Source organism: Chiloscyllium punctatum, chromosome 21, assembly GCF_047496795.1.
Source record: "Chiloscyllium punctatum isolate Juve2018m chromosome 21, sChiPun1.3, whole genome shotgun sequence".
NCBI classification, from domain to species: domain Eukaryota; kingdom Metazoa; phylum Chordata; class Chondrichthyes; order Orectolobiformes; family Hemiscylliidae; genus Chiloscyllium; species Chiloscyllium punctatum.
In genome coordinates, this window is record NC_092759.1 from 12241692 (window position 1) to 12253730 (window position 12039).

Consider the following 12039-nt stretch of genomic DNA (forward strand, 5'->3'; position numbering starts at 1 on the left):
CATTTCCCACTGACTCATGCACCTAACACTTTGGGCAATTTAGCATGCCCAATCCACCCTAACCTACACATCCCTGAACACTATGGGGCAATTTAGCATGGCCAATCCACCCTAACCTACACATCCCTGAACACTATGGGGTAATTTAGCACGGCCAATCCACCCTAACCTACACATCCCTGAACACTATGGGGCAATTTAGCATGGCCAATCCACCCTAACCTACACATCCCTGAACACTATGGGGTAATTTAGCACGGCCAATCCACCCTAACCTACCATCCCTGAACACTATGGGGTAATTTAGCACGGCCAATCCACCCTAACCTGCACATCCCTGATCACTATGGGGCAATTTAGCATGGCCAATCCACCCTAACCTACACATCCCTGAACACCATGGGGCAATTTAGCATGGCCAATCCACCCTAACCTACACATCCCTGAACACTATGGGGTAATTTAGCACGGCCAATCCACCCTAACCTACACATCCCTGAACACCATGGGGTAATTTAGCATGGCCTATCCACCCTAACCTGCACATCCCTGGGCATTATGGGCAATTTAGCATGGCCAATCCACCCTAACCTGCACATCCCTGAACACTATGGGGTAATTTAGCATGGCCAATCCACCCTAACATGTACATCCCTGAACACTATGGAACAATTTAGCATGGCCAAATCACCCTTATCTGCACATCTTTGGACTGTGGGTGGAAACCGGAGCACCCGGAGGAAACCCACGCAGACACGGGGAGAATGTGCAAACTCCACACAGACAGTTGCCCAAGGCCAGAATCAAACCTGGGCCCCTGGTGCTGTGAGGCAGCAGTGCTAACCACTGAGTCACCGTGCCGCCACTTTAGACCCAATGTTCCCACACAGGATCGGGCAGGTGACCTTTCGCATGTGAGGTGAACATGATAGCCACTACACTATGGGAACTGCACGTTCACCCATCTTTGCTTTCTTGATTTCTTTCAGGGTTCCTGAGCACTGGAGACATGGCCGCCAAGGGTAATTACGGCCTCCTGGATCAGATTCAGGCGCTACGGTGGCTCAGTGAGAACATTGGCTTTTTTGGTGGTGACCCCATGAGAATCACTGTGTTTGGATCGGGTGCCGGGGCCTCCTGCGTTAATCTCCTGATCCTCTCTCACCATTCTGAAGGTAACCGTTGGAGCAATTCAACAAAAGGTATTCAGCCGGCACAAACCATTTGACAATTTTGGTGTCTGCATGCTGCTGTTGTAACTTCCAAAGGGGGAAAAGAAACTGAACCCTGGTTAAAAAAAAAGACAAAATGGAGGGTGAGGTCAAAGGTCACTCGCTGTGCGGGTCAGCTCCCTATTGGTCTCCCCAGTACATTCCTTCACTTGCCTGATTCCTTCACTTGCCTGACCCCTTCCCCTAGTCCCTCCCCATCGCTATCCCGACCCACATGGGCATGGAGCCTGTTCTTGTTTGTTCCCCGTGTCTGCAATGTTTAAACGAACATGCTGTTTGGTCTGACTGACTTGGCGTATTAGGGATCTGTTTTGGAAAGATTTCCCCTCGACAACAGGGCACCTGCTTGTCCTTCCCAGGTCCATCAGCGGGATATTGGTCTGGTCACTTCAGTCAGGCCTTTCTGGTCAAGGCCTGTGTCAGGACATCCTGTGGCCCTGGGCATTGTCATGGCTTCTCTTTCACTCCTAGAAATGACTTTCTCCTGCCTGTGCAGAGCTGCCGTTGATAGATTGGGACATTTGATTCTGAGTGATTGGGTTTAATTCCAAAATTCCAAACTTCCCAATTGAGTGGGCTCCGTGATCTTTCTGTGAGGACCTGGTATAGTGGCACTCCCTCACTGTAAGCTTCAGTAACTATTTCCCGGCATTAGATGATGCAATGGAAAGTTCACTGGAAGTTGGGTGCCTTTGTTCCTCAAAAGCAACTGCAAAGAGTGAAGGCACCATCGTGTGGGGCAGAGGAATTGTGATGTTGCCCTAGCAACAGACATTCTTCTGTTCCTATGTCACCAGTCTTGCAACAGGAGTTGTTAACCAATTGTGATATCATCACCATAGCAACAGGACTGGCTTGTTGTGATGTCATCAGCCCAGCAACAGGAGTTGTCCAATTGTGATATCATCACCATAGCAACAGGGGCTGGCCTGTTGTGATGGCATTGGTCTTGCAACAGGAGTTGTCCAACTGCGATGTCATCACCACAGCAACAGGGGTTGTTCTGTTGTGATGTCATTGGCCCAGCAACAGGAGTTGTCCAATTATGATGTCATCACCATAGCAACAGGGGTTGTTCTGTTGTGATGTCATTGGCCCAGCAACAGGAGTTGTCCAATTATGATGTCATCACCATAGCAACAGGGGTTGTTCTGTTGTGATGTCATTGGCCCAGCAACATGAGTTGTCCAATTTTGATGTGTCACCAGCCTAGCAACTAGGCTTTTCCCTGTTGTGGTGCCACTGCCCTAGCAACAGGGTTATCCTGCTGTGATGCTTTTCCCTTAGCAACAGGGATCACCCTTGTTGCGGTGTCATCACTGTAGCGACAGCAGTCAGGATGGTTTCACCATCACATATGCTCCCGCCTCCATTTCCCCCTTTGACTGTCTGATATTATCAGTCCCTTCCACCACATTCTTTGAATGCTCTCCTCAGGAGCTGCTACCCTCAAAAGGAAAGTAACCGTGCACTAGGGTGGCACAATGGTGGCCACCATGGAGGCAAAATACCGTTGGTGCCCAAACCAGGAGAGATGCCAATCCACCCAATCCAGGTGGGGGTCTGGAGGTGGAGGAGAGCACTGACTGGGCTTGGTACAGGCCTCACAGGAAACCTGGCCAAACCAGACAACCCACTCACTCCACTCCTCAGGTGAATAGTGGAACAGTTAATGGTGTTTCATGGCATGGTTTGGTGATGGAGGGGGGGTAGTAGGGTAGGGGAGATGGCGCTGTCCAGTGCAGCTAAATAAACAGACCCTCACCAAAGAGATAGGCCTAGATTCCTGCAAAACTGTGCAGATCCACATCTGGGGTTGGGGGAGGGGGTGGGTGGGGAGGTGAGCAGGCCTTAGCAACGAGTGACCTTTAACCTCAGCCGCTATTATAACTAAGGTTGAGTGACCCTTTAAGACGACAAGACATACACATATTGGACCACGCAAGATATTCCTGAGGGAACAAATGAATTTTTTTTAACCTTAATTCCATCAGATGATTTTCTTAATTCACAAAAACAAAAGAACAACCGCACCACGAGCTGTCAGACGATGAGTTGGCTGCTCGTTCCAGGCCGTTTCTCCCTTTGGCTTTGCGAGAAACGGAAGATTTTTTTTTGTGCGTCTTGAGCAATGCGGGCGGGGGGTGGGGGAGAAGAGTGCGGGTGGTGGAGGGGGGAGGTGGGAACAAAAGAAACGATTAAACAAAAGAAAGAAAGACAACCCCCCCGCCCCTCCCCAACCCCCCCCCAACCCTACACACCAAAACGTTCTTGCACTTTTGGTAATCCATGTAAGAGACGGTTTGGGCAGCCTGTGAAATTAAAAGCCCATAAAACCAAAACAAAAAAAAAACAGGCAAAATTAGAGACCAGCTGCTTTGGGCTAACATGCTGGTGTCTGTCACCCCGTCCCCCTGGAAAAATATAGTCAGCAGCAAATCACAGCGATTAAATTGAATAAAACAAGAAATAAAGTAAAATCCCTCTGCCAAAGTACTGCCTGACTATTCTTCCTATCTCAGATCTGTGCAACAGAGGGCTGGACCACGTGCCAGGCAATGCTTTCTGTGTGTTGCGAAGGACAGAGTAGAGGTTAGATAAACCAAGAAGCTTAGGAACCAGGGGGAGGTGAATCGGTCCCCCTCCAGTCAGCTTTGTCGTTCAAATGAGCATGGTTAATGATTCACCTCACTGCCCTGTTCCGACTCCCCTCCCTTCCATACCCTTTGTTCCCTTACGCCATATCGACCAAGTGTTCAAAATAAAGACCAAAGAAAATTCACAGCCCAGGAACAGGCCCTTCGGCCCTCCAAGCCTGAGCCGATCCAAATCCACTGTCTAAACCTATCGCCCAATTCCTAACCATCTGTATCCCTCTGCTCCCCACCTCCTCATGCATCTGTCCAGACACATCTTAAATGAACCTACTGTGCCTGCCTCTACCACCTCTGCTGGCAACGTGTTCCAGACACCCACCACCCTCTGTGTGAAGTACTTGCCACGTGTATCCCCCTTAAACTTTTCACCTCTCGCCTTGAAAGCGTGACCTCTCGTTATTGAATCCCTCACCCTGGGAAAAAGCTTGTCTCTATCCACCCTGTCTCTACCCTTCATGATTTTGTAAACCTCAATCAGGTTCCCCCCTATTGTTTCACCCTCAGTCACTTCCTGTGGTAGAGAATTCCACAGGCTGGGTGCTGACCCCGTCTCAGTCCCAGTCTTGGTGAGGTTAGCCTAACATTTTGACCTAGGATGAAGTGCCCCTTCTGTGTTGTTCTACGCTATGACTCTCTTTGTAACTCTAAGTGATCCACGCCTCACCCTGAGACTATGATCCCCCCAGCTCTGTGCTCCCCGGTTATCAAGAGTAATCTTTCTCCATTGATCCAGTCTGAGAATTTTGTAGGTTTCTCTGCGGTCTCCCTGATTCTCCTCAACTCCAGTGAATGTAATCCACACCGATCCAATCTCTCTTCATACACCCTTGTAAGCATTCAGTCCAGTAAACTGCAGTCCCCGCGTGGTGTTCCTCAGCTCAGGGGGTTGACTTAAACCTGTTGGACTATATCCTGGAGTTGTGAGATGCTTGACTTTCTCCATCCCAGTCCAACACTGGCACCTCCACATCGGCACATCTGTCACACTCTCCCTGGGGACCCTCTGTAAATCCTGTCACACTCTCCGCAAGGGCCCTCTGTAAATCCTGTCACACTCTCCCTGGGGACCCTCTGTAAATCCTGTCACACTCTCCCTGGGGACCCTCTGTAAATACTGTCACACTCTCCGCAAGGGCCCTCTGTAAATCCTGTCACACTCTCCCTGGGGACCCTCTGTAAATCCTGTCACACTCTCCCTGGGGACCCTCTGTAAATACTGTCACACTCTCCGCAAGGGCCCTCTGTAAATACTGTCACACTCTCCCTGGGGATTTGTTTTTGTGCAATCCCCTGCAGGTTAGATTAGATTAGATTAGATTACTTACAGTGTGGAAACAGGCCCTTCGGCCCAACAAGTCCACACTGCCCCGCCGAAGCGCAACCCACCCATACCCCTACATCTACCCCTTACCTAACACTACGGGCAATTTAGCATGGCCAATTCACCTAACCTGCACATCTTTGGAGTGTGGGAGGAAACCGGAGCACCCGAAGGAAACCCACACAGACACGGGGAGAATGTGCAAACTCCACACAGAGAGTCGCCTGAGGTGGGAATTGAACCCGGGTCTCTGGCGCTGTGAGGCAGCAGTGCTAACCACTGTGCCACCGTGCCGCCCACACGGTGAATTGACCATGCTAAATTGTCCGTAGTGTTAGGTGAAGGGGTAAATGGAGGAGTATGGGTCTGGGTAGTATAGGCTTCGGCGGGTCGGTGTGGACTTGTTGGGCCGAAGGGCCTGTTTCCACACTGTAAGTAATCTAATCTAATCGTTCCTGTGTTTAGCCATCCTAATCCTGTGAGAATTTTGTAAAGGCCTACATGTTGATTCCAAAACTGGACATTTTTGCAAAAGCACATGGAACACCAACCTGAACAACCCAGGGGAGAACCCAGTAACTTCTGAAAGAAAGTGCTGATTGGATTGGGAGCAGTGGTGACCTCCATTTTGAGGAACATGAGATGAGGTGGCCAAGGATGTGCCTGTCGCGATTGGGACCGGGTGGACCTCGGGCCAATCAGGAACAAGCTCCGACTGGTCCCAATCACTGCATTGCCCACTCCTCAGTTTTGTTGGCGTTTTGCCAAATGATGCCCCACAGGTTCGGTGACAACATGGACGTTTTAAGACAAGCCGTCCAAATACCATCGCCGCTCCCCCGACTCCACAGCCCCCGAAGCGGGAAATTCTACACAGACAGCGGCCAATTGGAAAGCAAATGTCACACACTCCTCACCCAATCCCGGTTGTCGCCCCAGCAGGCCCAGCCTTGCAAGGGTACCCTGGGAATAGATGCCAATACTTACAGGGGGGCCCCCAGGAGGGCACTGCATCATGGGATTAGCAGTGGATCACAGTGGGCTGAGTGTGTAAGGTACGCAGGAAGTTGTCAGTGGAGAAAGCATCAGGGGGAAGGGGCCCTGGGAGTGTGTGTCAGTGTTTGCAGGGGTTGTTGGGGGGGATGGGTATTGGTGTCAGTATTTACAGGAGGACATTGCAGGTGCAAGGATTCACCTGGTGGGGGTACAGTATTTACAGGGGGTCCCTGGAGAGAGTGTGACAGTATTTACAGAGGGTCCCCAGGGAGAGTGTGACAGTATTTACGTAGGGTACCTAGGGAGTCTGTGACATGTACAGAGGGTCCCTGGGGAGAGTGTGACAGAATTTTCAGGAGGGTCTCAATGAAGAGTATAACTATTTACAGAGGGTCCCTGTCGAGTGTGTGACAGTATTTACAGAGGGTCCCTGCGGATAGTGTGACATTATTTACAGAGGGTCCCTGGGGAGAGTGTGACATTATTAACAGAGGGTCCCTGGGGAGAGTGTGACAATATTTACAGATGGTGCCTGGGGACAGTGTGACAGTATTTACAGAGGGTCCCTGTGGAGAGTGTGGCAGAATTTTTAGTGGGTCCCTGGGGGAGAGTGTGACATTATTAACAGAGGGTCCCTGGGGAGAGTGTGACAGTATTTACAGAGGGTCCCTGGGAAGAGTGTGACAGTATTTACAGAGGGTCCCTGTCGAGTGTGTGACAGTATTTACAGAGGGTCCCTGCGGATAGTGTGACATTATTTACAGAGGGTCCCTGGGGAGAGTGTGACATTATTTACAGAGGGTCCCTGGGGAGAGTGTGACAGAATTTTTAGTGGGTCCCTGGGTGAGAGTGTGACAGTATTTACAGGAGGCTCTCAGTCAAGAGTATAACTATTTACAGAGGGTCCCTGGCGGGTGTGTGACTGTATTTACAGATAGTCCCTGGGGAGAGTCTGACAGTAGTTACTGAGGGTGCGTGGGGACAGTGTGACAGTATTTACAGAAGGTCCCCGGGAGAGTGAGTCATTATTTACAGATGGTCCCTGGGAGAGTGTGTCAATACTTATTGCGTGTCCCTGGAGAGACTGTCACGGCAATTACAGAGCGTCCCAGGGGAGAGGGTGACATATTTACAGACGGTTCCTGGGGAGAGTGTGACAGTATTTACTGGCGGCTCCTGGGGCGAGTGTGACAGTATTTACAGACGGTCCCTGGGGAGAGTGAGACAGAATTTACAGAGCGTCCCAGGGGAGAGGGTGATATATTTACAGATGGTCCCTGGGGAGAGTGTGACAGTATTAACAGAGGGCCCCTGGGGAGAGTGTGACAGTATTTACTGAGGGTCCCTGGGGAGAGTGTAACAGTATTTACAGCTTGTCCCTGGGGAGAGTGTGACAGTTTTTACAGAGGGTGCCTGGGGACAGTGTAACAGTATTTACAGAGTGTCCCCGGGGAGAGTGTGACAGTAGTTACAGAGGGCCCCTGGGGAGAGTGTGACTGTATTTACAGAGGATTCCTGGGGTGACTGTGACAGTACTTACTGACACACACTGCAAATGTGTCCGTATTTACATGGAGTCCCCAGTGGGAATGTGTCAGTATTTACAGGGGGACCCCAGTGGGAATGTCCCACAGTGGGACGGTGTCAGTATTTACAAGGGGGTCTCCAGTGGGAATGTGTCAGTATTTACCAGGGGGTCTCCAGTGGGAATGTGTCAGTAAATACAGGGGGTCCCCAGTGGGAATGTGTCAGTATTTACAGAGGGTACCCAGTGGGACTGTGTCAATTTTTACACGGGGACCCAGTGGGACAGTGTCATAATTTACAGGGGTCCCCAGTGGCAATGTGTCAGTATTTACAGGAGATCCCCGTGGGAATGTGTCCGTATTTACAGGGGGACACCAGTGGGAATGTGTCAGTATTTACAAGGGGTTCCCAGTGGGAATGTGTCAGTATTTACTGGGGGTCTCCTGGGGACAGTGTGACAGTATTCACAGAGGGTCCCTGTGGAGAATGTGACAGAATTTTCAGGGGGTCCCCGGGTGAGAGTGGGACAGTATTTATAGGAGGCTCTCAGTGAAGAGTATAACTATTTACAGAGGGTCCCTGTTGAGTGTGTGACAGTATTTACAGAGGGTCCCGGGAAGAGTGTGACAGTATTTACAGAGGGTCCCTGGGGAGAGTGCGACAGTATTTACAGAGGGTCCCTGGGGAGAGTGTGACAGTATTTACAGAGGGTCCCTGTGGAGAGTGCGACAGTATTTACAGAGGGTCCGTGGGTGAGAGTGTGACAATATTTACAGAGGATCCCTGTGGCCAGAGAGACTGTATTTACCGGGGGTCCACAGGAAGTGTGTGACAGTATTTACCTGGGGTCTCTGGGGAGAGTGTGACTGTATTTACAGATAGTCCCTGGGGAGATTGTGACAGTATTTACAGATAGTCCCAGGAGAGAGTGTGACAGCATTTACAGACAATCCCTGTGGAGAGTGTGGCAGTATTTACGAAGGGTTCCTGGGGAGAGGGTGACCGAGTTGTCCGGGGGACGCCGGGTGAGAGTGTGACAATATTTACAGAGGGTCCCTGTGGCCAGAGAGACAGTATTTACCGGGGGTCCACAGGAAGTGTGTGACAGTATTTAACTGGTGTCCCTGCCAAGAGTGTGTCAGTATTTACAGAGGGTCCACAGTGGGACTGTGTCAGTTTTTACATGGGGGCCCAATGGGACTGTTGTCAGTATTTACCAGGGGGTCTCCAGTGGGAATGTGTTAGCTTTTACGGGGGGGTTCCCCAGTGGGAATGTGTCAGTAAATACAGGGTGTCCCCAGTGGGACTGTGTCAGTTTTTACAGGGGATCCCCAGTGGGAATGCGTCAGTATTTACCAGGGGTCCTCCAGTGGGAATGTGTCAGTATTTACAGGAGGTCCCTAATGGGAATGTGTCAGTATTTACAGGGGGTCCCCAGTGGGAATGTGTCAGTATTTACCGGGGTGGGGGGGGGCAGTGAGAATATGTCAGTATTTACAGAGGGTCCACAGTGGGAATGTGTCAGCATTTACAGGGAGTCCACAGTGAGAATGTGTCAGTATTTACAGGGGATCCCCAGTGGGAATGTGTCAGCTTTTACGGGGGGGGGGTCCCCAGTGGGAATGTATCAGTAAATACAGGGTGTCCCCAGTGTGACTGTGTCAGTTTTTACAGGGGGTCCCCAGTGGGAATGTGTCAGTATTTACAACGAGTCCCCAGTGGGAATGTGACAGTATTTACGGGGGATCCCCAGTGGGAATGTGTCAGTATTTACAAGGGGTTCCCAGTGGGAATGTATCAGTATTTACTGGGGGTCTCCTGGGGACAGTGTGACAGTATTCACAGACAATCCCTGTGGAGAGTGTGGCAGTATTTACAGAGGGTCCCAGGAAGAGTGTGACAGTATTTACAGAGGGTCCCTGGGGAGAGTGTGACAGTATTTACAGATAGTCCCAGGAGAGAGTGTGACAGCATTTACAGACAATCCCTGTGGAGAGTGTGGCAGTATTTACGGAGGGTTACTGGGGAGAGGGTGATAGAGTTTTCCGGGGTCCGTGAGTGAGAGTGTGACAATATTTACAGAGGGTCCCTGTGGCCAGAGAGACTGTATTTACTAGGGGTCCACAGGAAATGTGTGACAGTATTTACCTGGGGTCTCTGGGGAGCGTGTGACTGTATTTACAGATAGTCCCTGGGGAGAGTGTGACAGTATTTACAGATAGTCCCAGGAGAGAGTGTGACAGCATTTACAGACAATCCCTGTGGAGAGTGTGGCAGTATTTACGGAGGGTTCCTGGGGAGAGGGTGACAGAGTTGTCCGGGGGACGCCGGGTGAGAGTGTGACAATATTTACAGAGGGTCCCTGTGGCCAGAGAGACTGTATTTACCGGGGGTCCACAGGAAGTGTGTGACAATATTTAACTGGTGTCCCTGCCGAGAGTGTGACAGTATTTACAGAGGGTCCCCAGGGAGAGTCTGACTGCATTTACAGAGAGTCCCTGGGGAGAGTCTGACAGTATTTACTGTGGGTGCGTGGGGACAGTGTGACAGTATTTACAGAGGGTCTCCAGGAGATTGAGTCATTATTTACAGATGGTCCCCGGGAGAGTGTGTCAATACTTATTGCGTGTCCCTGGGGAGACTGTCACGGCAATTACAGAGCGTCCCAGGGGAGAGGGTGACATATTTACAGACGGTCCCTGGGGAGAGTGTGACAGTAGTTACAGAGGATCCCTGGCGTGACTGTGACAGTATTTACTGACACACAGTACAAATGTGTCCGTATTTACATGGAGTCCCCAGTGGGACTGTGTCAGTATTTACAGGGGGACCCCAATGGGAATGTGTCTGTATTTAAAGGGGGTCCCCAGTGTGAATGTATCAGTATTTACCAGGGGGGTGGGCCAGTGAGAATGTGTCAGTATTTACGGAGGGTCCACAGTGGGAATGTGTCATTATTTACAGGGGGTCCCCAGTGGGAATGTGTCATTCTTAACAGGGAGTCCCCAGTGAGAATGTGTCAGTATTTAATGGGGTCCCCAGTGGGAATCTGTCAGTATTTACAGGGAATTCCCAGTCGAAATGTGTCAGTATTTAATGGGGTCCCCAGTGGGAATCTGTCAGTATTTACAGGGAATTCCCAGTCGAAATGTGTCAGTATTTACGAGGTGTCCCCAGTGGGAATGTGTCAGTATATACAGGGGGTCCCCAGTGAGAATGTATCAGTATTTACAGGGGGTCCCCAGTGGGAATGTGTCAGTAAATACAGGGGGTCCCCAGTGAGAATGTGTCAGTATTTACAGGGGGTCCCCAGTGGGAATGTGTCAGTATTTACAAGGAGTCCCCAGTGGGAATGTGTCAGTATTTACAAGGAGTCCCCAGTGGGAATGTGTCAGTATTTACAGGGGGTCCCCAGTGGGAATGTGTCCGTATTTACAGGGGGTCCACAGTGGGACTGTGTCAGGTTTTTACAGGGAGTCCCCAGTGGGAATGTGTCAGTATTTACAGGGAGTCCCCAGTGGGAATGTGTCAGTATTTACAAGGAGTCCCCAGTGGGAATGTGTCAGTATTTACAGGGGGTCCCCAGTGGGAATGTGTCAGTATTTACAAGGAGTCCCCAGTGGGAATGTGTCAGTATTTACAGGGGGTCCCCAGTGGGAATGTGTCCGTATTTTCAGGGGGTCCCCAGTGGGAATGTGTTAGCTTTTAGGGGGGGTCCCCAGTGGGAATGTGTCAGTATTTACGAGGAGTCCCCAGTGGGAATGTGTCAGTATTTACAGAGGGTCCCCAGTGGGAATGTGTCAGTATTTACAGGGGGTCCACAGTGGGACTGTGTCAGGTTTTTACAGGGAGTCTCCAGTGGGAATGTGTCCGTATTTACAGGGGGTCCCCAGTGGAAATGTGTTAGCTTTTAGGGGGGGGGTCCCCAGTGGGAATGTGTCAGTATTTACGAGGAGTTCCCAGTGGGAATGTGTCAGTATTTACAGGAGGTCCCCAGTGGGAATGTGTCAGTATTTACAGGGGGTCCACAGTGGGACTGTGTCAGTTTTTACAGGGGGTCCCCAGTGGAAATGTATCAGTACATACAGGGGATCCCCTGTGGGACTGCGTCAGTAATTACAGGGGGTCCCCAGTGGGAATGTGTCAGTATTTACAAGGGGACCCCAGTGAGAATGTGTCAGTATTTACAGGGGGTCCACAGTGGGACTGTGTCAGGTTTTTACAGGGGATCCCCAGTAGGAATGTGTCAGTATTTACAACGAGTCGCCAGTTGGAATGTGTCAGAATAACAGGGGGTCTCCAGTGG

At 50.6% G+C, this 12039-nt stretch overlaps 1 protein-coding gene across 6 annotated transcripts in view; it reads left to right on the forward strand.

The window, feature by feature from the left end:
- The window catches only part of LOC140492575 (neuroligin-1-like), a 569981-nt gene that overhangs the window by 497777 nt on the left and 60165 nt on the right, over positions 1-12039 (forward strand). For 3 of the 6 annotated variants that reach the window (XM_072591554.1, XM_072591550.1, XM_072591552.1), the window contains one exon: positions 990-1202. In XM_072591554.1, the coding sequence (XP_072447655.1) occupies positions 990-1202 (213 nt within the window). The remainder of the gene's footprint in view (positions 1-989; positions 1203-12039) is intronic. The other 3 variants (XM_072591555.1, XM_072591551.1, XM_072591553.1) reach the window with 1 other exon arrangement.